General features: G+C 52.2%; 8 protein-coding genes across 11 annotated transcripts; 3 read left to right on the top strand and 5 right to left on the bottom strand.

The window, feature by feature from the left end:
- Window positions 1-1,531: 1,531 nt before the first annotated feature.
- Window positions 1,532-3,451, top strand: LOC147042139 (galectin-8-like). Its single transcript, XM_085937533.1, has 8 exons — window positions 1,532-1,649; window positions 1,891-1,979; window positions 2,073-2,280; window positions 2,345-2,464; window positions 2,549-2,635; window positions 2,725-2,813; window positions 2,880-3,045; window positions 3,114-3,451. The coding sequence occupies exons 1-8, from the start codon at window positions 1,611-1,613 to the stop codon at window positions 3,261-3,263; spliced, it is 948 nt and encodes a 315-aa protein (XP_085793659.1). The 5' UTR covers window positions 1,532-1,610; the 3' UTR covers window positions 3,264-3,451.
- A 580-nt stretch (window positions 3,452-4,031) lies between these two features.
- Window positions 4,032-5,378, bottom strand: LOC147042138 (claudin-20-like). Its single transcript, XM_085938277.1, has 2 exons — window positions 5,112-5,378; window positions 4,032-4,726 (listed from the first exon to the last, which is right to left on the bottom strand). Exon 2 carries the CDS (start codon window positions 4,713-4,715, stop codon window positions 4,032-4,034), a length of 684 nt encoding a protein of 227 aa, XP_085794403.1. The 5' UTR covers window positions 4,716-4,726; window positions 5,112-5,378.
- A 638-nt stretch (window positions 5,379-6,016) lies between these two features.
- On the bottom strand, window positions 6,017-6,926 carry LOC147042137 (uncharacterized). The gene is made up of 2 exons (XM_085937249.1): window positions 6,558-6,926; window positions 6,017-6,400 (listed from the first exon to the last, which is right to left on the bottom strand). The coding sequence occupies exons 1-2, from the start codon at window positions 6,826-6,828 to the stop codon at window positions 6,312-6,314; spliced, it is 360 nt and encodes a 119-aa protein (XP_085793375.1). The 5' UTR covers window positions 6,829-6,926; the 3' UTR covers window positions 6,017-6,311.
- Window positions 6,362-9,476, top strand: LOC147042136 (putative E3 ubiquitin-protein ligase UBR7). Its single transcript, XM_085937246.1, has 11 exons — window positions 6,362-7,296; window positions 7,530-7,738; window positions 7,843-7,976; window positions 8,035-8,095; window positions 8,179-8,274; window positions 8,343-8,396; window positions 8,469-8,574; window positions 8,656-8,873; window positions 8,941-9,106; window positions 9,173-9,234; window positions 9,304-9,476. The coding sequence occupies exons 2-11, from the start codon at window positions 7,622-7,624 to the stop codon at window positions 9,391-9,393; spliced, it is 1,104 nt and encodes a 367-aa protein (XP_085793372.1). The 5' UTR covers window positions 6,362-7,296; window positions 7,530-7,621; the 3' UTR covers window positions 9,394-9,476.
- A 913-nt stretch (window positions 9,477-10,389) lies between these two features.
- On the bottom strand, window positions 10,390-14,116 carry LOC147042135 (ankyrin repeat and SOCS box protein 2-like). 2 transcript variants are annotated; one of them, XM_085937241.1, is made up of 10 exons: window positions 13,874-14,116; window positions 13,497-13,718; window positions 13,137-13,247; window positions 12,805-12,974; window positions 12,561-12,716; window positions 12,252-12,497; window positions 12,026-12,197; window positions 11,366-11,948; window positions 11,132-11,285; window positions 10,390-11,005 (listed from the first exon to the last, which is right to left on the bottom strand). In XM_085937241.1, exons 2-10 carry the CDS (start codon window positions 13,709-13,711, stop codon window positions 10,869-10,871), a joined length of 1,944 nt encoding a protein of 647 aa, XP_085793367.1. In that variant the 5' UTR covers window positions 13,712-13,718; window positions 13,874-14,116; the 3' UTR covers window positions 10,390-10,868. The 2 variants fall into 2 exon arrangements, with proteins under 2 accessions (XP_085793367.1, XP_085793368.1); XM_085937242.1 differs by having other exon boundaries at window positions 13,497-13,892.
- A 14-nt stretch (window positions 14,117-14,130) lies between these two features.
- LOC147042134 (plasma serine protease inhibitor-like) lies at window positions 14,131-16,487 on the bottom strand. Of its 2 annotated transcripts, XM_085937243.1 has the most exons (6): window positions 16,341-16,487; window positions 15,869-16,162; window positions 15,522-15,794; window positions 15,153-15,426; window positions 14,937-15,084; window positions 14,131-14,874 (listed from the first exon to the last, which is right to left on the bottom strand). In XM_085937243.1, exons 2-6 carry the CDS (start codon window positions 16,152-16,154, stop codon window positions 14,686-14,688), a joined length of 1,170 nt encoding a protein of 389 aa, XP_085793369.1. In that variant the 5' UTR covers window positions 16,155-16,162; window positions 16,341-16,487; the 3' UTR covers window positions 14,131-14,685. The 2 variants fall into 2 exon arrangements, with proteins under 2 accessions (XP_085793369.1, XP_085793370.1); XM_085937244.1 differs by lacking the exon at window positions 16,341-16,487 and having other exon boundaries at window positions 15,869-16,328.
- Window positions 16,488-16,751: 264 nt separating this feature from the next.
- xrcc3 (X-ray repair complementing 3) lies at window positions 16,752-18,898 on the bottom strand. 2 transcript variants are annotated; one of them, XM_085937248.1, is made up of 7 exons: window positions 18,484-18,898; window positions 18,083-18,220; window positions 17,819-18,010; window positions 17,586-17,719; window positions 17,294-17,506; window positions 17,192-17,229; window positions 16,752-17,118 (listed from the first exon to the last, which is right to left on the bottom strand). In XM_085937248.1, exons 1-7 carry the CDS (start codon window positions 18,536-18,538, stop codon window positions 16,896-16,898), a joined length of 993 nt encoding a protein of 330 aa, XP_085793374.1. In that variant the 5' UTR covers window positions 18,539-18,898; the 3' UTR covers window positions 16,752-16,895. The 2 variants fall into 2 exon arrangements, with proteins under 2 accessions (XP_085793374.1, XP_085793373.1); XM_085937247.1 differs by having other exon boundaries at window positions 17,586-17,740; window positions 18,484-18,892.
- Window positions 18,754-20,355, top strand: psmb6 (proteasome 20S subunit beta 6). The gene is made up of 7 exons (XM_085937250.1): window positions 18,754-18,927; window positions 19,272-19,339; window positions 19,435-19,500; window positions 19,585-19,650; window positions 19,740-19,869; window positions 19,937-20,081; window positions 20,170-20,355. The coding sequence occupies exons 1-7, from the start codon at window positions 18,829-18,831 to the stop codon at window positions 20,295-20,297; spliced, it is 702 nt and encodes a 233-aa protein (XP_085793376.1). The 5' UTR covers window positions 18,754-18,828; the 3' UTR covers window positions 20,298-20,355.
- Window positions 20,356-20,548: the final 193 nt, after the last annotated feature.

The raw sequence follows: 20,548 nt of genomic DNA, 5'->3' as shown, positions 1-20,548 counted from the left end.
ACATGATAACAACACAACAGCAAACAAAATGGGGAGGTAACCTACCTTTCGACGACCAGCAGCCGACGTGGAGCCTCCAGTCTTCGAGTTTGGACATGGAAAAACAACGCTTTCGTTCATTATCCATTGATTGACAGCCGAGTGAGTGCCACTTGTGGGTGGGTGCGCTCGCTAGCTAACGCTCCACCTCCTGTTTCACGAGAGCCAGCGAGTTCCACTGACCTAACGACTAACAAATCTTCTCCTTTCATGTCATTGTTTACATGTATGCGTGTACATACATACAGCAAATCGAAAGCTTGGTTAAAGTTGACATGACTCACTCGAAAGCCCAAATGGTAACAACCTGTAGAGCTAGCTGCTCGCTGAAGCGGAAGTGTACGGTAGCCGAGAAAGCTCAATTCAAGTCACACAAAAGCAAGCGCCTCTTTAGCAACGTGCACAAAAGACACTCCCACATCATGCAGACAACACAAGTTGGGATCATGAAGTAAACACGCATAAAAGATGCTCAAAAAGGAGTCAAAAAGACAAGCCTTGATAAAAATAAAAACTGTCATCTCGTTTGAGTTTCATACAAATTTATGACCGAGTTTTAATGATCTGCGCAAACGAAGATCTGCTCATATAACATGGAGCTCCCTCCGGACAGCACACGGCACTGGGTGGGTGGAAAAAATGAAGCTGATGAGGGAGACGTCAAACAAAGACTAAAACACCAGACAAGTTTGAACATCAATGTTTATTTAAACAATATTCATAAAAGTACATTAAGAACCAGTAATCTAATGTGAAATTGCAGTAGATATATTGGATAACAATATTTAGGCGTGTATATACACGTTATTAAAAAACTACAGTGTTATCAAATAAAGATGACCCAAAGAGAAGCATAAGTCCCACGGACCGCCAGCGGGTCGTAGAAGATTTACTAAGTGCCAAACCCCATTCATTTACAACGGCGTGTCCGCCAGACGGCGACATTTCCCTCATCTCCCCGCTGTTGCAAAACGGCGCATCCTTTCATGCAGTAAAGTTAGTCGTTAGCTTGGAGAAAACGAGCACAAAAAGAAGTGTGTCGTTCTTTCTTTCCTTGGCAAATCGTTGATCTCCATTCTGGATCACGTTCATTCACTGAATCGTTAATGCAAGGAGCAGCAACGAAGATACGTACGTTGATGCTCGGGCAGGAAGGAAGCTAGTTTCCTCATTGACTCGTTCGTTGACGAACGGGAAAGTCAGGACTCATTCCCTCACTGATCCGTTCGTTTTCGCGATGATCTGGAAACGCAAAACACTCACTCACTGACTCGTTCACTAACAGATCCGTTCAGTTGGTGAATGGGAAATGCAATTCATGACTCGTTCGTGAACAGGAGGTGACGTCATTTTCTTCTTCGTTTTGTTTGACGGCGTGGTGGCACCAGCTTCAATGCGCATGACTGACATCTACTGGTTGAAGTCATATTTCCCTTTAGGAAGTGATTCGTTCACTCTCGTTCACTGAAAACATTCGTTTTTTGAACGAATCGTTCACTCACGAGCCAACATTAGCGGTGACGTAGACGGAAGTACAAAGTTCGGCTGTTGCGGTTTGTAAGGAAAATAAAATGTCCATTAATGACAGCAGACAAACGTTTGTAAAGCCGGTGAGTTTTGGCTTGTTTCGTGTTTTGAGGGTTTTTTTCAAAACTTAAGTTGCGTCCACAATCTAATGAATTTGTTTTTGTCACTTTTCTCACTTTGACGTTGCGACACACCCAACTATGTTGAAATCTTCTTACGGCCAAGCACACATGGAACAATTTTGTACTTTAGATTTCCTTTCGAATTTTATAAGCGATAATGTTTGCTAAGCTGACGTCATGCCCCCCATCCCCACACACGCAGGCGATCCCATTCTCGTGGACCATCCGAGGTGGACTCCTTCAAGGCGAGATGATCCTCATCCAGGGATCGCTGCCTTCTGACGCAGACAGGTTGGAGCCCTCTTCCTGAGCCGCTTCCCGAAGTGCCTCACATAGGGCTGGAAGAGATCTTTCCTCAACGGTGTGGTCATAACATCTTGGCAGGTTCCAGGTGGACCTGACGTGCGGCAGCAGCATACAGCCGCGCGCTGACGTCATTTTCCATTTGAACCCACGCGTGACCAAAGGTCAGGTGGTGTGTAACACGCTGGAGGGGGGTCACTGGGGCAGCGAGGAGATCCTTCAGCGCATGCCCTTTGCCAGGGGCGCCCGCTTTGAGCTGCTGTTACTGGCCCTCGACGACTGCTTCAAGGTGACCGAGCGGGTCGCTTGTCGTCCCATCGGTGGGCTGTAAAGTGGAGCGCCGTGACTTTCAGGTGGCGGTCAACGGTGCTCACCTGTTGGACTACAAACATCGACTGTCGCCGGAGCGGGTCAACACCCTGGCCGTCTCGGGAAAGGTCCACGTTGACGTGGCTGCCGTTCTACCGCAATCTGTGAGCGCCCGGCCGGCCGGCTCTTTGTCCCTGACAGAAAGTCACGTGACGCCACCATGATGCTGGGCGTGTTTCGTTTGGCAGACGACGGCGTCATCGTCCGCTGGCGAGCGCTCACAAGTGTCGGATGACATCGCAAATGCCCACATGCTCGTCATGTCAGCTGATCCGGTTTGTTATTCTCCACAATGTTGCGTTCAACAATCATATGTTAATATCAACTATGAATTCTTTTGATTCTGAAATGTGATTGCGTGCAGCGCGGCGGGTTCCGAGGTGAGCTGGCCGGCGGTCTCCGTGTGGGCAGCAGCATCGTCATCCGAGGACACGCCAATCAAGGAGCAGAGTGGTACATCAGCCCCCCCCCCCAAGAAGGCGGTTACCACGACAACACATTGATGCCTTTCCTTTCCAGGTTTGCCATCAACCTATGCGTGGGCGACGGAGACGACAGGGCGCTGCACCTCAACCCTCGCTTCCAAAAGAAAATGATCGTGCTCAACTCCTTCCTGTCCGGTTCCTGGGGCACCGAGGAGCACCAAGTGGATGTTTTCCCCTTTGGACCGGGACTCTACTTTGAGGTCACAAAATCACTACACGACTGTATCAACGTCATGTTGTTGACACCCACCGTGTGTTTTTTTTTCAGATCATCATCCGGTGCGACGTGGAGTCGTTCCGCGTGGCCGTCAACGGCGTCCACCAGGTGGACTACAAATACCGAGTTCGGTGCCTGACAAGCATCACGCGGCTGCAAGTGACGGGCGACCTGTCGCTGATGGACGCCCGGCTGATGTGATGTCATCACGGCAAAGTGGGCAAAGCGCTACTTCCCTGTCTGGACGTCCGTTGGCTAACTGCACTTGCTATTTGCACTTTTACCAAATCCCCAAAACATTTTTTTAACAACAAATAACCACTCGCCTCTGAACAATAATTTCAATAATGTAAAATGACCAAAAGTCCAACATTAAAATGATGCTTTGATGACGTTGTCTAGTGTTGGCGATCATGCAATCCTTCGAGAAGACCGACAAATAACGCTGTGCTAAGAATTGATTTGATTTCATTTCATTCAACCATGAAGTGAAACTACAGGCCCAGTCGTGCAGTTTAAAGCTGCGCTCTCGTTATAAAATGACAATCTGTTGGGTGAGTGTGAAAAGCAATGAAGGAAATATGAAATTTGCATAACGGTTGTGTTGCTAAAGGTTCTTAAAAGACGTCGCATCTTTCGGACTTTTCAGAGGTAAACTGCATCAAAAGATCCTTTTTAAGACAAAGTGATTGAGGCCCACAGCAGGCCAGAAGACATTCAATGACTTCATACAGCTGCGCGTGTGCATGCGTGTGCGTGCGTGCGTACGTGCGTGTGTGCACCGAGGCACGTCGTGGAGATAATGGAAAGCTAAGAGCATGATTATGGTCCTCCACGCTGCGCTGCCTCGCTGGTGCCCCGCTGGGCCGCCGGGAAAAGATGGAGCGGAGTCGGCATGGAGCCTCGCCGGATCAGGATGGCTTTGGTTACTAACTCTTGAAAGAGTACCTTCACGTAAAGGCGAGAAGGTCAGACGTATTCCTGCCGGCTGTAACTGTCCTTCACATTCCTGCCGTCCCTTTGCGGACACCGCCTCTCCGACCGGGTGGGCACAATGTCCGTGGGGGTCGGGTAGTCCTGCGAGGCCGACCCCGGACAGGACAAACAAAAGATGACGCCTCCCGCCAAGAGGAAGCCGGCGGAGACGAAGGTGACGCAGAGCGCCCCCCCGGGCTGGTATTTGCTACCGTCGGCTTGCCGGGCGCTCATGAAGGCGGCCACCACCTCGGAAGTGAACCAGGAAGCGGGGCCCAGGCACAAGGCGGAGGCCAGGACGAAGCAGCCCCCCGCCGTCACCGCCGTGCGCCCCTTGGCTCGTTGGCCGCCCCCCCAACGGGTGCAGCGGAGCCCAAGAGAGGCCAAGCACAGACCGAAGGCGGCCAGCACGCAGGACAGGACCATGGCGGCCCGGGTGGTCTGCAGGTAGGGGGGCAGCGCCAGCGGCGGGGACTTGTTGGTGGTGCAGCTGAAGACGCCGGCCCCGTACCACACGCAGTCCATCCACAGCCCCCGCGTGTGCCACATGGGGGTCACCATGCTGGACCACACCCTGATGCTCACCTGCCAGTTGGGAAGCAGCGTGGCCACCGTGGCGCCCAGCGTGCCCAGCAGCGCCAGGACGAACGCCAGGATCTGCGCGGCGGCCGAAAGCATCGCTACGAGTCCTGAAAGGAAAGGAAGCGCGACCACTCAAGTGAGAGGAGGTAAGAGCCAAGGCCTGAGAACAAATCAAAATGTAAGAACACCTAGAGTGGTGGACAAGAGTTTTGTCATTTTTGAGTTTTGGAAGACTGAGCACAAGAGAACAAAAGGCCATCTCCAGTGAAGATTTTTGCTCCATCCCCGTGACCCCATCATGAGCATTTAGATGCGCAGTGTCCCTCGGGAGGACCCCTCCCCCTCTCAAATATGAAATCTGCCTCCGTCTCACCTGGACGCCACTGCGACGCTCTCCCAGTGCCGATTCCCCGTCTTCCGTCGCCCTGACAACCACACACGCTTACATCCTGGACGGCAAGAGCGGCTTCGTGAAAGCACTAACTGTCTCACCTGAAGGTCACCGACGACCGGACAACTTCCGGATCCCCGTCACGGGACGCTGGCTCTATGTCCTGCTCCGGTCCTGGTCCAGGTTTTTGCCCTTTGCCAAGGACCATTGAAAGGGTTTTTGGTGGCAGATCTTCTGTGGCGCGTGGCTTTCGCTGATAAAGGTGGCGTCTTTGTCCAATCAAAGTCAGGCGACCCTCTGCAAAACGCTGATAAGATCCCAGTCGTCTCCCCCACCTCCCATTATCGCTGGCGGGACCCCGCGGTAGTCAAAAGTGTCCCGCCCCTAGCGCGTTATTACGCTGTTAACATCCAAATAAGCCGGCGCCCCCCCATCACTTGCTCAAAACTGCCCGAGCGCATCGGCAGCGCCAAACGACAGACCGCCTTTCGGTTTGATGAGCCGACGGGCTCGCCGCAGTGATGTCACGCGGGCAAGACGCCGCCCCTCTGGAGGCGGAGCCATTCCAACGCCGGTCGGCGTGGGAGCGCGAAACGGCGCCGAGGTCCGAAGGCTTCAGAGTCTCACCGATGTTCTCATGTCACGGGTCGTTAGTGTCCAAATCAGGAGTTCCATTAGGAAGCCTTCAGCTCTTGGCGTTCCCGTTTTAACTCGATTCGGAAGACAGCAAGATGCTGGCTTGAAATATCTGCTAGAGAAGTGACATCATTCATTCAAAAAGGGCTTCTGTAGACATATCATAGAAATTCTCAAATATATTGCCAATGAACGTTTTACACAAAGTCGCTCATATGACATTTGAGCAGGAAAACAATGTCATTCCATTTCATCATTATGTCTTAACAACCTCCATTAGGCCCCACTTGCCCTTTCACCTCATCATTAAGGCTGTAATTGTTTAACCATCTGGCACGCATGATAACAGGCCCCGCCCCCCTCCCGCATCCGTGTCGGTCATGTCCATTTTCTCCTCCTCAGCATCCTCTCGCCAAACTAGTCAAGCGCCACGTAAAGGGAAAACGGGGGTTTTGTACTTTTAGTTTAGTTAGGACGCAGTTTAACACGGTCTAATTATATTGCAAAATAAGAATAAGAAAAAAGCTAACAAATGGATTCATCCCGACATGTACAATAAAGGAAATGTATTATTTCAAGTTTTTATTACTGCTATTTGTGTAAAAAAAATAAAGTTAACTCGATGGTGTTGAAAATGACGTGGTTATTGCTCTTCTCTGTTGGACTCATCGCGTTTTGGATCTTTTCACAGGCGGTTGAGGCTCTTTTTCGGCTTCATCGTCACTGTCGTCGTCTTCGCAGGCTTCTTCGTCATCTGCAGCACAGCGACAATTTAGCAACGTGCATGAATATTATTATCTGCTGGTTAATCGTTCAATGCGGCCAAATATTCCCTAAATGCACAATCATTTTGGGGCCTTAATGTCATTTTGTGTTGGGAAAACGGAGAAGTTTGCGTTGTGGGTGCTTACCAGCTGCGCAGCCTGCAGCGAGTTTTTCCTTGTCTACGAGCTCGCTGAGAATCCGTGAGACGTTCTCGCTCACTTTATGAAGCCCTGTGATTAAAGACGGGAGCGTGTTCTCGACCGGGACGTTTATTTGTTCCACTTTATGAGCTCGACCGTCTCTGAATTTCAGCTCAGCTGTAATTGCGGTAGCTGCCATCTTGACTACGTCATCACGCACTGTATTACGTACAGTATTCGTAAAGTTCACAACATAAAATCTCACGCCCCGTTTCATATTTATAACTCGTTCTGAATTCAATATTTATTAATCACCCACACTATTATCATCTGTAAACAAACATTTATATTTTGCCAAATTAAATTGCGGAAGTAAACCGGATGTTGTATCATAGACATCGGCGTATCATAGATATGAAATATACACAAACCATTCCCTGAGTGACTCTCAGACAATATGTTTGATACTCATTTCGAATTTCAAGTTTATATTTAGCATCTCATTCATAGTATCACCATTACAGGCTTACAGCCCATGTATGTCAACAGATTTGCCTTTACTGCGCTTACGAAGCAACATTGAGACATCCAACATGGCGTACGTGGTTAACGCGTACTCTAGCTACAAGTGATGTCTATGGCGGTAGTTCCCGCATTGGACAGACAGCACATTTCCTCCTTGTGCAAATGAGCGATTGTTTTGTCCCACTGATCTACTGTTATTTCTAACACCAGACCTCTATCGGTAAGCCCATTTTTATATTCTCTTATAACAGCCGTCTGTTTTGGCTCATGCAGCTTGATCGTTCACTGGGAAGCTAACTAACACTAGCGAGTGCATGTTGCTTGACAGCGTAACTACGACAAGGATGCTTTATTTGGATCCGTATCATATTGAAAGATGAAGTCATTCCGATCATTCTGGTATTTCAATTTGCAGAGAGTAAAACATGCATGTGATCCATGTTGTGATGACAGTTGCTCAGGAGTGGTGTGGCTAGAAGCTGCGACCTCGCTGGAGCATCTTCTAGATTGGTCAAATTCTCCACTCGAAAACAAAGGTGGGCAAAATGTCAGAGGAGCAGACCGTTTCTCTGGTGGACGTCCTGCAGGAAGATGAAGAGCTGGAAGAAGAAGCGTCCGCCGTGTTGGCTGGAAGTGACTCGGACCACTGCTCGTATCCTCAGGTAACGTGTAGCAAACGTCACGTTGGTGCATCCTGAAATATGGATGCAATTGATCCCTTCCCTGTTCTCATTCCTTGAAAAGCTTGGCGTGTGTGTGTGTGCAGGGCTATGTGAAGCGTCAGGCCCTGTACGCCTGCAACACATGCACCCCGAAAGGAGGCCAAGCAGCTGGCGTGTGTTTGGCGTGTTCCTACAAGTGTCACGAAGGTCACAACCTGTTTGAGCTCTACACCAAAAGGTGACCGCACCTTAAAGCCACTCGCTTGGCGGATGACTGAAGACCATGTTCTGTTCAGGAATTTCCGCTGTGACTGCGGAAATGGCAAGTTTGTGAACGCGCCATGTAAACTCTTTCACGTGAGTCACCAGAGACGCTTTATGTTCTCCCCTCTCACGCTCGTCCTCAAATATGCTGATCGTGCGTTTCTTACGTGAGCTAGGACAAGGATGACGTCAACAGCCTGAATAAATACAGTCACAACTTCTTCGGAGAGTACTGCACTTGTCGCCGGCCGTATCCGGACCCAGAAGATCAGGTGATGCTCATGACAGCCTGCACCCAAAAAAAAAACTTTGCTTACTTTCTCATCGGTTTTCTTGTCAGGTTGAAGACGAAATGATCCAGTGTGTGTTGTGTGAGGACTGGCTGCACGGCCGGGTAAGATCTCGCGGACCTGACGGCACGCTACACACGTGTCACGACAATGAGCTAACTGTTGTGCGTGTTCAGCACTTGGGCTGCGACGTTCCAGATTGCGTGGAGTTGCAGGAGATGATCTGCGAGTCGTGTATGAACGCAAACGACTTCTTGTGGAGCTACGCCGCTCAGCTGGCAGGTGCGTGCCGCCGTTGAAATTTCCCGCCCGCTTTCTTTGAGGATTCCAAGATTGCGCCCAGCTAACCCGCCTCTGATTCAGTTCCAGGTCCGCTTGAGTCGGAGGTGGCGAAGGAGAAGGGCGCCGACGCCGTTGCGGACGAGGCCGGCGAGCCGAGCAGTAAGCGATCTCGTCCGGAGGTCGAGCCAACTTGCAAATTAAAGGAGCTGGAGGCCGCCGGCGTCAAGCGGGCCCGCTCCGGAGCTGTCTTTTGGCCTTCGGGGTGGCGATCCAAGCTATGCCGGTGCCACGCTTGTCAGGTGCGAGCAGAGCCGGTCGCTCCCTGTTGGCGAGGACACGCCCTCACACGTCTGGCCGTGCGTTCAGGTGAGGCTGGCGGAGGCGGGGCTCTCCTTCCTGTCGGACGAGTCGGACACGGTCCTGGCCTACGAGAATAAAGGCAAGCGCGAGGAAGGCACAGCGCCGGCTCACGACCCGCTCATGTCGGCGCTGGACAACCTCAACCGCGTGCAGCAGCTAGAGATCATCCACGGTAAATGCCGCTACGTGCCGGTCGTTGGGCCGACCGGTGCGCTGACGTCGTGGTGCTTCCTGGCAGGTTACAACGACATGAAAAGCGAGCTGAAGGACTTCCTGCAAAGATTTGCCTCCGAAGGAAAGGTGAGCCTTTCACTTGAGAATCGCATTTGGATAAAAGTAATACTTGACGCGGATTTTCTGTGTCCTTAGGTGGTCACCTCCGAGGACATCCGTCAGTTCTTTGAGCGGCAGCAAAGTCGCAAAAGAAGACAAGCGGACGGCCGCTTCCATTGCGCATGACCCCTTTGACCTTGCTCTTTTTAACCACATCAACACATTTTCTTTTATTCCTTTTCACTGCCGAATAAAAGCTGTCCACGCTTTTTGGATTTTGCTTCGTTTTTGCCAGCAAAACGGGAATTGACGTCTGTATTGACAGCTAAGAAACACATACTAATGGAATTAACTTTTAAAAAAACACACTGAAATGAATTTCAAAAACAAAGCTCGGTCCAAAAGCCAAATCCCAGATGATTTTGTGTACGTGTGTTGTTGACAGCGGCATGTGTTCCTTCAAATGTCTTTCCATCACGTCTGGTCTTTTCTTCTGTGAACAAAATGTAATCAGCTGTTCTGTTGACTCTGACCCCCCCCCCTCCCTTCCGCCGTTCCCCCCCATGATGTATACAAGCAGCGAGTGAAGACAAACTGATTCGAGGGCGAGCGGCACTGGCGTGAGCATGGCGCTGAGGAAGACGGCGGCCGCGAGTTTCCTGTGCGCTCCCAAGAAGGTTTTGGCGAAGGTCAGCGTGGCCCGGGTCTTCAGCAAACCCCCCAGGCATCGCATCGGGGCCGGGGTAAGGAATTTTTCTAAAGCGTAAATCTGCTGATGTGTCACTCAATGATCTGCATAGTTACATAATAATTTGTGTAATTGTTTAATAAAGACAAAAGTGTTGGTTACCATGGCGACACACCTCCCGCAAAAATGCAGCAGAGCACCAAATAGCCAAGTGGATGCTTGTGTTTATTATTTTTCTTTTTCCGCTAGCAAACCTTTTTGGTCATGTCGGTATTTACGGTGGCCATGTTGGCGCCGGCGGCCTGGATCCTCCATCATCTGCCCGAGTATCGCCGCAAGTCCCTCTACAAGAACGCCAGATGAGCGCCCAGTGCCTGCCTGCTTCACTGCCTGCCTCCTTCGATGTTTGTATATTTTGGTGGGACGGCCCGAAATGTAGATGAGGATAAAAAAAGATCCGATTCCCTGAGCAGGAAGTTTGTGTTTAAAGAAGATTGTGTTTATTGTGATGACATCACTTCCTATTACTGAGATCTCCCATAGATCTCCTTACTTATGATCCTTTAAAGTTAACAAATAAAAGGAAATTTTATTGAGGAAAACAACACTCTACAATATCCTAATTTATACAAATATACAGCAATGAAACTAAATAACGCCGCTTTTTTTTTTTTTTTTTTACACTGCTCATCTTGCAATGTGCGCCTTGGCCACACGAGGGCAGTATAGGACAGCCAGACTTGCTTCTCAGTACAGCAGAAAATATCAAGAATATTGTCTCGTCTGTATGTCTACATGCGTTGCTGCACTCTTGGTGGTCAAGTAGTCGTTGCAAGAAGGACAGACAACACTTGATGCTATTTATGTTAGCATTAAGCAAGGTGCCGTCACCTGATAGCTATACAAGCTCTAAGTCATCTGGCAAACGATGACACGCCTCCACCGCGTCCATCATCCTCGTGGAATCTTCTCGTCACAAGTCCACATAAGCTTCCTGGTGCTGCAAAAAGCGGATCAAACTTCCGGGGAGGTCCAAGTTCTTCAAGCGCCGCCGTCCCACCAGCTGCACGATCCGAATGCGACAAAGCTGCAGAAGTGGGCGCGGCAACGCTGCGCATCAAAAGCACAAAAGGTAACTTCAACTTGTCTTCATTGCGACTTTTCCCATTTTGAAACGCACGCACGCACGTGCAAAGCGGTCGTGGGCCGGCTCAGGTAACATTTTGGGTGTCTCACCGGCTTTGTCTTTAATGACGCTCCAGTCGTCGTAGCTGTCCAAATGCTCCATGAGTCGTGAGCAGAGCGTCACGTGACCCACGTAGTCTAGCAGCACGTCGATGATCGGCCCCGCCCACCGACTGATGCTGGGCGCCGAGATCACTTCGCAGAACTGGCAGGAAAGCGCAAATATGCTTCCTGGACTCGAATGATAATACGAATCAAATGTCGACTCGGACGAAAAGTTGCCACCTGAACACCTGCCGTCACGCCGCCGCTCGGCCGCTGTCTTTCGTGGTCTTCCAGTTGACCCGGGTGCGACCTGCCGGTTTGGAGCGGCGGGTGCGGCCCGTTGCCGTAGACGCAGCGGAAGCAGGAGAGGGCGTCGCCGCCGTTGTCCAGCAGGTACTTGAACATGGGGAGGTACTTCATGGAGAACATGAAGATGGCGGGAAAGGTGGTGGGGTGGGTGGCGATGCGGGCGTTGATGTCGGCGCCGTGTTCCACCAGCAGCGTGACGCTCTCGAAGCAACCTTGCCTGGCCGCCAGCAGCAGCGGCCCGAACACGTCCAGGTTGGGATCGGCGCCGGCGTTCAGCAGCATGCGGACGTTGTCCACGTTGTAGTTGGCCACGGCAAAGTAGAGCGTTGTGCTGCGCCGGTCCTCGTACAGCCTGGAGCGCTCTTCGCACAGCTGGGCGTTGACGTCGAAACCGGCCTGGATCAGGGTCTCCAGGACTTCGTCGCGATTGTACTCGGCGGCCACGTGGAGCGGGCTGAGGCCGGTGCGCCGGACTCTCGCCTTGCTGGTGGCTGGGATCAACATGGACACGATGCTGGGAAAGAAAACAGGAAGGCGTGTCCCAACTATAGACTGGAGGGAGAGGCTGTGGGGGGGGGGGGGTAGGCCTACTTGTCGCTTCCTTTGCGGGCGGCGATGTGAAGCGGCAGCAGTCCGGCTTTTCCCGCTACGTTGGCGTCGGCTTTCTGCGAAAGCAGGAACTCCACGACGTCGGCGTGCCCGTTCTTAGCGGCTTCGTGAAGAGCCGTCGCTCCGTCGGCGGCTTGGGTATTAATGTCCGCCCCTGAGGTCAAAGAGGGTCAAGCGGAGGTCGTCGCCACAAGCGGCTCTGACTTACCGTGCTTGACCAGGAGGCGAAGGGAAGCCAATTGTCCGCTCTGAGCGGCCATCAAGAACGGCGTCATCCCGTAATTATCGGCGGGGCTGTGTTTGCCTCCGGCCTTCAGGAGCATCTGGCAGATCTCCATGTTGTTGTGGCACGTGGCCTCGTGCAGTGCCGTCCAGCCCTGGTAGCATTTTGCGTTGACGGCGGCGCCGTGATTGAGCAAGAGCGCCACCAGAGCCGGGTTGTCCCTCTCGCAGGCTGCGGGGTGACAATCCACTCAACGGCGGGCACGCGGGGGGGGGCGGACGGCGCTTTGCGTACCTTTGTACAGCGGAGTCTCGTGATCCCGGTTGGCCGCGTCGGGGTCGGCGCTGTTCTCCAGCAGAAGTTGAGCGCACGTCAGATGCTCCCTGTCCACCGCCACCAGCAGCGCCGTCTCTGCGCGCTGGGTACGCTTGTTGACCATCCCCGGTTGGGCTGAGGTGGTCACAAAAAGTCTTGTTAGCTGGCTAGCATGTTAGCATGCTTCATGCTTCTGCTTGTTAAATGCGGCGTTTTCCATTACCCGACAGGAGGACCCTGAGACACGCCTCCTGGTTGGAAGACGCCGCCTGATGGATGGCGAGCCAGCCGGGCTTGCTAGGCAGCATCAAATTGCTTTCGGATGACGCCATCAGAACTTTCAGGCGCTTCAGGTCGCCTGCGCGGATCGCTTGAAACAGAGGCTCCTCCTCCCTGAACGACACAGATGAACCGTGACCCTCGACCCCCATCTGACCTGATTAGTGCTTAAGTGGTTAGGATGCGGGAGCAGAAAGAGACTTGAGGTTATGTGTGGGACTTAGCGTGCAGGGTTAGGGGTCAGGATTTGGGGTTAGGGTACAGGAGCAAACGTACTCCTGAAGTTCTGGCGCCACGTGGAGCAAAGTGCCGTCCCATTTGCGAAAAGCCAACATCCTCTTCCCGGCGCCGGTGGTGAATTGGCTGACGGTGCCCTCAAAGGTTTTTCTGCAAGCCACACACCAGACGATAGCCAATCAGAGCACAGAGGTCTCGGTGCCAGACTATTGGACCAAAACCGGGTTTTGCCATTCAGCCGCACGTAAGCCGTCATGCGCTCTACGTGGTCAGATTTCTGCAAATGGGCTTGACAAAGAAAAGGCAAGACTCTTTTTCCGATGGATGAAAGAAAAAGATGAATTTTGTTTTGAATTCATCATTTTGCTTTGATGCCATCACGATGGCACGTATACGTACATGTCAGGCGTCTTTTGGCAGGGCGGGTTGGGCGAGCTGTAGTGGGCGGGGCCTTGCTGCTCGGTTACAAGCGCTTGAACTTTGTTGACCTTTTGCTCGGGCTGGCCCGCTAGCTTGTCTTCCAGGCTGCGCTGGATGGCGAGCTGCAGCAGGTCGTCGTCGCTCAGCTCGCCGAACGCCGAATAATCGTCCAGTTCCGCCTCCTCCGCCGCCATGACGGCGCTGAGACAAGCCGAGACGTCGGAACATGTTTTGACCTTCTCAACTCACGCGTGAGAGACAAGAGCAACGTAGAGGTGTCGGAAGTTGTCGAAAGCAGCTGTCACGTTTGACCGTGCGACAAGCGTAAACAAAATGAAGGGAAGAAAAGTTCTCACCCAACTTTGCCGTTTCCCAGTCGTGTGTCGTCTGCGAGGGGCGTCTTTCTTTTTTTAGCGGCCGCCTCTCGTCTTTCACCACGTGACCCGTATGGGCGCTTGAAGCACACTTTAGTGACCTACATTTAGCATGACAACAGCAAGCTAATGTCTGTTTGGGATCTGGGGTCAGGCTTTCAAATAATTCAGTAACTTTTTATAATGACCATAAATAGTAAGGCGTTATTTTAAAAATATTCATTATTTCTTTAAAAGGATTTTATATTTCAAAAGGATTTATTTGAAAAACTAGAAATTGTGCAATTCCTGCAGAAATGCTTGATTGCGTGAGTGAGAATTGAATAAATATACTGAATTAAAAAAAGAATACAAGAACACATGAGTTGTTAATTACAAATGAATAGTATGTATTTATATTGACAACATGAAACAATCGGGCATAGTGTGAAAGGGCGCAAAGCATGCAGACAGCGCCGCCCCTCTGGACACTTTGGCTACTGCACTGGCTAAATAACAGAGCGACGCAAAGGATGTCGAGTCGCAAAGCTTGAACGGAGGCAACTTGTCGTTGGTTGACGTTTGGGCCTCTTTGAAATTTGAAGGCGCCGAGTCTCCCTCTTTGCTCTCACCGCATCCACCACCTGTCCCCGGGAGGATGCCCCCCCCCCCTCAGGGCCTCTCCTACTTTCATGTCGTGGCCTAGCGCTGGGGTCTCGCCCATGACGTTGTCTTCGAAAAGACGTCGTCGCTACGTTAACCTGGGAGTCCAGTCGCCTCCATTCAACCTTTGCGGACGACCGGGAAGACGGAACTTATTTCTTGGTGGGGTCGCGCACTCGCCCCATCAGGAGCAGGCCGCCGCTGCTCTGATGGTAGACCAAAAAGAGGAACGGTCGGTTGATGGTCAGTCGAGGGGGAGGAGTGGAGAAGACGCCGGCTCCGTCTCCTGAGGCGGCTCCTTGGCTGCTCTCATCTACCACGGCGACGGCTTTGTGAAGAACCTGCGGACAGCGGGGCGTTAGGAGCCCGCCACGTTAGAACCCAGACGGGACGGCATCCTCACCTGTGACAATTTCAGGCCCGGAGCAGCCCCCAGCTTGCTGAGGTCGGCGTCATCCTGGAAGACTTGGACCACGTCCAGAGTGCCCAGGACGTTCTTTAGAGAGTAGGATCGATCCAAGGAGAAGCGCGGTAACTGCACCTCCAGCTTCCTGTCGGGCCAACGTGAAGAAGACACTAGTGGCAGCACTTTGAGCAGCTGCGAGTGAAGATAACTCACGTTTTCTTGAGCTGCCGGATCCAGGCCCGGATCTTCTCCGCGTTGACTGCCTCCTCCACCGAGTCAATGTCCACGTCTTGGTCGGGCAGGACCACCAAGGCGGCCGCCCCGTCCGTCATGGGCAGCTTGAGCACGCCGGCTTTGAGCGAGCGGTCGTACGCCAGGTAGTACTTGTCGGCCCGGAACATCATGGGGACCGTCACCACGTGGTAGTTGTCCACGTAGAAGCGTTCCACCTGAGTGAGGCTGGCGTTGAACGCTTGGCTGAATTGGGCTACGTGGGGGGAGAAGGCCAATTTGTTGACTTTTGAAAAGTTTTCCCATGATCAAAATGAGACGTTTTGGAAAACGAGCGTTCATTTTTCTGACCTTGGTAGGAGGCGGCGGTGGCGAGGAGCAACTTTTCCTGGGGGTCCACATCGGCGACTGCGTCCTGAACCTCCTCACCAATCTGCTGGCGGACCCACACCTTGACGGCATCGGCAGCGTCCCGCGGCGGGTCAAAGGCCACGCTCTTCACGTCGCCGCTGTAGTTGCTTTGCAGGAACTCGGTAAACGACGGGGACGCCTGCGCGCTGGGGTCGGCGAACACGGCCACGCCCTGCTTCAGGTACAGGCCGCTCGTCAACGTCGACAGCGCATCTGAGGACGATGGAGGGGACAGATGGTGGACACTGGACGGGAGGAGTCTGAATATGGACAAGAACCTGCTCCACCTGGGATGTTTTGAGGGTCCAATCCGGTGAGTCCGAGCGCCGCCAGCAGCTGCTCTCTCGTTGTACCGCCGGTACCGCCGAGCAGCGCCGCCAGGCCGCGCCACACCGACAACGTCGACACCAAAACGTTGTCGTCGCTGCGGCTCGCCAGCGCCCGGTACAAACGCGTAGAAAAGTCAAAGCTCCTGTCCATCACGTCCCGAACCGCTCCGTCGGTGGCGGCTTGACAGTTGAGCGGAACCGCCAGGACAAGAACCGCCAATGCGGTCAGAGGAATGGACGACATCGTGATGCCTAGATAAATAAACAAGTATTAAGCAGTCCAAAATATTTTTTACTCAGGCTTCCATCGCGGTGTTTGTTGATTCTTAATGACGTCATCGCAGTGGCAATCGCACGGATGATGCCATCGACTGGCGGCCGTTATCCGATAACATCCTACCGGAAGTCACAAACGAAACGAGCAACACACCTTGGAGAAGGTTCTTCTGCTTCTCGATCTTGTAGCAATAAACAACCCACGCCCACTGTCCAGTTGCTCGTCCGTCCGCTTGTTTGTCCGTCCGTCCGTCAAAAACTGCGTATCATTGTCAAGTGAGCGCTCACTAGAAATAGTCGCGTTTTCCTGCGGGCCCTTCAAAATAAGCGCCGAGCGGAAGCTCACAATTGTAAGACACTTAAACGACAGTCTATTGCACTTTTTTAATTTTAACACTAGAGGAAGCTACTGTTCTACTACTACTGGTGACCAATCAAGGACAAAACTAGACGAAGAAAATATGTACCCCAAGATACATAACATGACAGGACCAAAGAAGCAAAAGTTAGAAATGAGCATCACTACCATTTAGTATTTGCAAACATCCAGTCAGTAATCAGCAACTCTTGATCCAACTTTTTATTGGATATTATTGCAAAACAACTTAGGTTTAAACTAAAATGCACACTCAAAGTTTTTGTCCTACAAAATAAAAAAAAGTCCACAGCTCAATTGTATTTGTGATATCTAAAGACGGTGACAGTCGCATCAGCTGGGCGACTCGTCCAGTCCTCGGACGCCCTCCCTCCACACCGCGGCGTCCCGCCCGGCTCTGGCCAGGTGGGGCGCGAACACCACATCCAACCTGCGGAGGGCGCTGCCCTGCTCTCCCTTGGTCACCGTGCCCTGAAGACGCCGCATCATCAATCGAACCATCACCTGGTTGGCCCACGCCAAGCCCAACGCCGGGCACACGCTCGAGGAAGAAGGACTGACGGAAACAAGCAAATGGGTGAGTACGCCTGAAAGAGATCCAGCTTGTATGCTACAAAATGTGACTTCACCCCATAAATTCTTCTGAGTTGTTGAAGATGTCGGTCACCTGCGAGACACGTTTGTTTGCCGTTAACGCCAAAAACGTGCGCGTGTGTGTGTGTGCACGTTACCTGGTTGATGCAGAGCACAGCGGAATCAAACTGGTGGCAAAGGTGGCGCAGCACGGACGAGAGCATCAGCAGCTGTTTGTTTCTCTCCGGCCAATCGGCGAGCCCGAACTCGGACCTGAAGAGAGACGCCACCGAATCGATGGCCACAAAGCGGACCAGGCGACGAGCCAGCAGAAGCCGGACGCGACGCTTCAGGCACGATTGCAGCGACGCCTGACGATAGACAAACACGAGTGGGGGGGCGTCGTCACGTGGCAACGTTCCGGACACGGGAAGCCACCGGGACACCCACCAGATCGGCAGCGTGCTCGATGTAAACTCGATCGCCGAAGCGAAGGCCGCCGGTCACGTCCTGGGGGACGTCGGTGCGAAGATGCGGTTGTTCTCGGATCAGCTGCTGCAGACGTCTGCTGGGGAAAACATCTTCTGTGCACACAAACACAGCTCCTACAAGCACGCACGTTTGGAACAGTTGTTATTTTCTGCTCGGGCCCAAATCGAGTTCAAATCGTGAACGCAACTGACCCGAGTCCAGCCCGCCGTGACAGAGCGGGTACTGCACTGAGAGACAGAGCTGCAGAGCCAGCTGGGTCTTCCCGACGCCACTCTGTCCAGATAGCTCAGTGATGGCCCCTACGGGAAGGCCGCCTCTCAGCAAGCCGTCCAACACGGGACAGCCCAGGCTCAGTCTGTGCCCGGACTCTTCCGCCACGAGAACTGCGCACGCAAACGCACGGGTGGGTCAGCGGGTCGAGTCTTCGTCCTTTTGGGGACGAGGGTGGATGTCACCTGGTAGCGGGCGGCGGGGCCTGCAGAGCAGAGCGGCGGCCGTCAGTAGCCGCCGGACATCTGAGGCCGACAGGGAGGTGAGTCTCTGCAGGTCTGGACTCGACATGCACAGCGCGTCTCTGACGGATCGGACGCCAGCTGGAGGGGAAGCACAAGAACCAACAAGTCACCACTCTAGCTACAAAGTAGGACGGGCTGGTAGACGTCCAATCCATAACTCATTGAATTGCAAATGAATTGACAACTATTTTGAAAATCCATCCATTGTTACGTAACGTGATGAGTTGTTTTGAAATTTCACGTGATAACATGAAGTTGAAATAGGCTCCAACACCATTTTTCAATCTAGGAATCCTGACGCACGTATTCTCAAAGATAACGTCATCGAAAAATGTGCTCACCTTTCTGGAGGGCGCTGATGATCCTCGGGTGAAGCTCCAGCTGCCGCCATGACATCACGTCCCTCTTTACCAGTTATAGATTTACCATTGTTTGGGACCGCTTTTCAACTTGATCAAATTGTCACTTTTAGCTTTCCAAATTCGCGGGCTACTTCGAAGGCTGGGTCCTCGCAGCCCCTGGAAGCTCCGCCTCCCTAGACCGCATGAGCCGTGGTGAGTTTGGAATAGCTCCGTACAAATTCATAGACAGCGTCCTTTGAAGCACGACAGGGCGACGAAGTGACGTCACTTCCGGCGCGACTAGACCACACCACTGAAACGGAAACTGAAACGGGTAGGAGCAAGATGGCGGCGGTGTCGACAGCTATGAGGCGCTTTGAGCAAAATCTTTCCTCTCAAACTCAACATGTTCCAGACTGGACCGACAAGGAAGTCAGCACCGGGGTCGGTATCTTTCATGGCTACCGAATGAGTCCTAAGCTTATCCCATGCTTGTGGAGGATACTTTAATTCCGCACAACGGCTGGATGAGACAGCAAATGTGGAGTAGCTAACAATGCTACAAGCAGAGTGGAACGAACAGGGAAACTCCATTCAATAGATTTTCTTAAGCTTCTCCACTTATTAAATTAATGTCATTTGAGTTTAGGGGATACATTTACCCTCTTTAAGGCGGGAGATACTTGGTGGTTATAAACAGCAGAATAATATACTGTACATTTTATGGTCATTTTTTAAAAATAAACTTTTGTGTTCTGAGTATATTGTCTTTTACTTTTGTGTGGCAGACCACCATCATGGCGGTGGAGTATGACGGCGGAGTGGTCATCGGCGCCGACTCCCGTACCACCACCGGGTGACTGACTATCTTGTTTTTGTTTATGTTTGGTGTGCGTGCATGCGCTCGCTCTCCACAAATTGACAACTGCGTCCATCTGTGTCATTTGTCAGAGCGTACATCGCCAACAGAGTGACGGACAAACTGACGCCCATCCACGACCGCATCTTTTGCTGCAGGTTGGCTCAAACTGCTTCTTCTTCAAGGCTCCGCCCCTCTTCCTAGTCTTTTCCATTCTCTTGATGTGTGTCTTTGTGTTATAGATCTGGATCAGCCGCAGACACTCAGGCCATCGCTGACATGGTCACCTACCAGCTGGGTTTCCACAGGTCGGTAACGCTGCCGCTTCCCATGTAGAGTTCGGATGACTAGCCTAGCGCTTTCGAGTCACGACTCCTTGCTCCCGCCGCGCCCCCAGCATCGAGCTCGACGAGCCGCCCTTGGTGGAGACGGCCGCCAACCTGTTCCGAGCCAGCTGCTATCGCTACAGAGAGGATCTGAGCGCCGGCATCCTGGTGGCTGGCTGGGACCGCAGGAAGGGCGGACAGGTAACCTTGCCTGCCACCAAAGGTAAAGAAGAAGAGTTTCTCCTGGTGACATGCGTGTGCGTGTCAGGTGTACTGCGTTCCCATCGGCGGGATGCTGGTGAGGCAGGCCGTGTCGGTGGGCGGCAGCGGCAGCTCCTACATTTACGGCTTCATGGACTCCAACTACAAGGTGGGACTCAACAAGGAGCAATGTGTGGAGCTGACCGCTGCAGGTACGCTGGCCCTAAATCCATAAATGAACAATTTAGAAGATCCCCAGCATGCTAAAGGCATGTTGTTGTTGTTTTTTTTGTTCCCCAGCGTTGGCACTGGCCATGGAGCGAGACGGCTCCAGCGGCGGCGTCATCCGGATGGCCACCATTTCCGAGGAGGGCGTGGAACGACGCGTCATCCTGGGAAACCAGCTGCCGAAGTTCTCCACTCACTGAACGCACATGCATGCATATACATGTTAATTTTGGTAATAAAACTTTGATTGTGCTGTCAGTGTTGCTTTTTCTTGAGGAGGGCGGGGCGTGTGACACCTAAGTTCAACCGACTCGGGAGTTTGTTTTGTGAGCAGCGGCATACGATTTTTAAATAATTTTTTCAATATTATTTTAATATTTTTGCCATCTTTCCATTGCATGACGACCAGTCCCTTGTGTACATTGTTTGTCTATAAGCATACGATGTTGGC

The sequence above is a fragment of the Syngnathus leptorhynchus genome, chromosome 18 (genome assembly GCF_054491065.1).
Source record: "Syngnathus leptorhynchus isolate UIUO chromosome 18, UIUO_Slep, whole genome shotgun sequence".
NCBI classification, from domain to species: domain Eukaryota; kingdom Metazoa; phylum Chordata; class Actinopteri; order Syngnathiformes; family Syngnathidae; genus Syngnathus; species Syngnathus leptorhynchus.
This window is presented reverse-complemented; position numbering and strand designations above follow the sequence as displayed.

Excerpts from the sequence above, each read along its gene's own strand:
- LOC147042137 (XM_085937249.1), bottom strand. The coding sequence starts at position 6,828 with ATGAAACGGGGCGTGAGATTTTATGTTGTGAACTTTACGAATACTGTA. Across the intron at positions 6,401-6,557 it reads CGCTGCAGGCTGCGCAGCTG|ATGACGAAGAAGCCTGCGAA; the intron begins GTAAGCACCCAC and ends GCTGTGCTGCAG.
- LOC147042135 (XM_085937241.1), bottom strand. The coding sequence starts at position 13,711 with ATGGCGGCGGAGGAGGCGGAACTGGACGATTATTCGGCGTTCGGCGAG. Across the intron at positions 12,975-13,136 it reads GTGGCGCCAGAACTTCAGGA|GGAGGAGGAGCCTCTGTTTC; the intron begins GTACGTTTGCTC and ends TGTGTCGTTCAG. Across the intron at positions 11,286-11,365 it reads GCGTGACGGCAGGTGTTCAG|TTCTGCGAAGTGATCTCGGC; the intron begins GTGGCAACTTTT and ends CTTTCCTGCCAG.
- xrcc3 (XM_085937247.1), bottom strand. The coding sequence starts at position 18,538 with ATGTCATGGCGGCAGCTGGAGCTTCACCCGAGGATCATCAGCGCCCTC. Across the intron at positions 17,230-17,293 it reads CTGTGCTCTGCATCAACCAG|GTGACCGACATCTTCAACAA; the intron begins GTAACGTGCACA and ends CGTGTCTCGCAG. Across the intron at positions 17,119-17,191 it reads AACTCAGAAGAATTTATGGG|TCCTTCTTCCTCGAGCGTGT; the intron begins GTGAAGTCACAT and ends TGTTTCCGTCAG.
- LOC147042136 (XM_085937246.1), top strand. The coding sequence starts at position 7,622 with ATGTCAGAGGAGCAGACCGTTTCTCTGGTGGACGTCCTGCAGGAAGAT. Across the intron at positions 8,096-8,178 it reads CGCCATGTAAACTCTTTCAC|GACAAGGATGACGTCAACAG; the intron begins GTGAGTCACCAG and ends TACGTGAGCTAG. Across the intron at positions 8,575-8,655 it reads CTACGCCGCTCAGCTGGCAG|TTCCAGGTCCGCTTGAGTCG; the intron begins GTGCGTGCCGCC and ends CCTCTGATTCAG.
- psmb6 (XM_085937250.1), top strand. The coding sequence starts at position 18,829 with ATGGCGGCGGTGTCGACAGCTATGAGGCGCTTTGAGCAAAATCTTTCC. Across the intron at positions 19,340-19,434 it reads GACTCCCGTACCACCACCGG|AGCGTACATCGCCAACAGAG; the intron begins GTGACTGACTAT and ends GTCATTTGTCAG. Across the intron at positions 19,870-19,936 it reads ACCGCAGGAAGGGCGGACAG|GTGTACTGCGTTCCCATCGG; the intron begins GTAACCTTGCCT and ends TGTGCGTGTCAG.
- LOC147042138 (XM_085938277.1), bottom strand. The coding sequence starts at position 4,715 with ATGCTTTCGGCCGCCGCGCAGATCCTGGCGTTCGTCCTGGCGCTGCTG.
- LOC147042139 (XM_085937533.1), top strand. The coding sequence starts at position 1,611 with ATGTCCATTAATGACAGCAGACAAACGTTTGTAAAGCCG. Across the intron at positions 1,650-1,890 it reads GACAAACGTTTGTAAAGCCG|GCGATCCCATTCTCGTGGAC; the intron begins GTGAGTTTTGGC and ends CCACACACGCAG. Across the intron at positions 1,980-2,072 it reads CTGCCTTCTGACGCAGACAG|GTTCCAGGTGGACCTGACGT; the intron begins GTTGGAGCCCTC and ends ACATCTTGGCAG.
- LOC147042134 (XM_085937243.1), bottom strand. The coding sequence starts at position 16,154 with ATGTCGTCCATTCCTCTGACCGCATTGGCGGTTCTTGTCCTGGCGGTT. Across the intron at positions 15,795-15,868 it reads GGACCCTCAAAACATCCCAG|ATGCGCTGTCGACGTTGACG; the intron begins GTGGAGCAGGTT and ends CATCGTCCTCAG. Across the intron at positions 15,085-15,152 it reads ATCCGGCAGCTCAAGAAAAC|GAAGCTGGAGGTGCAGTTAC; the intron begins GTGAGTTATCTT and ends TTGGCCCGACAG.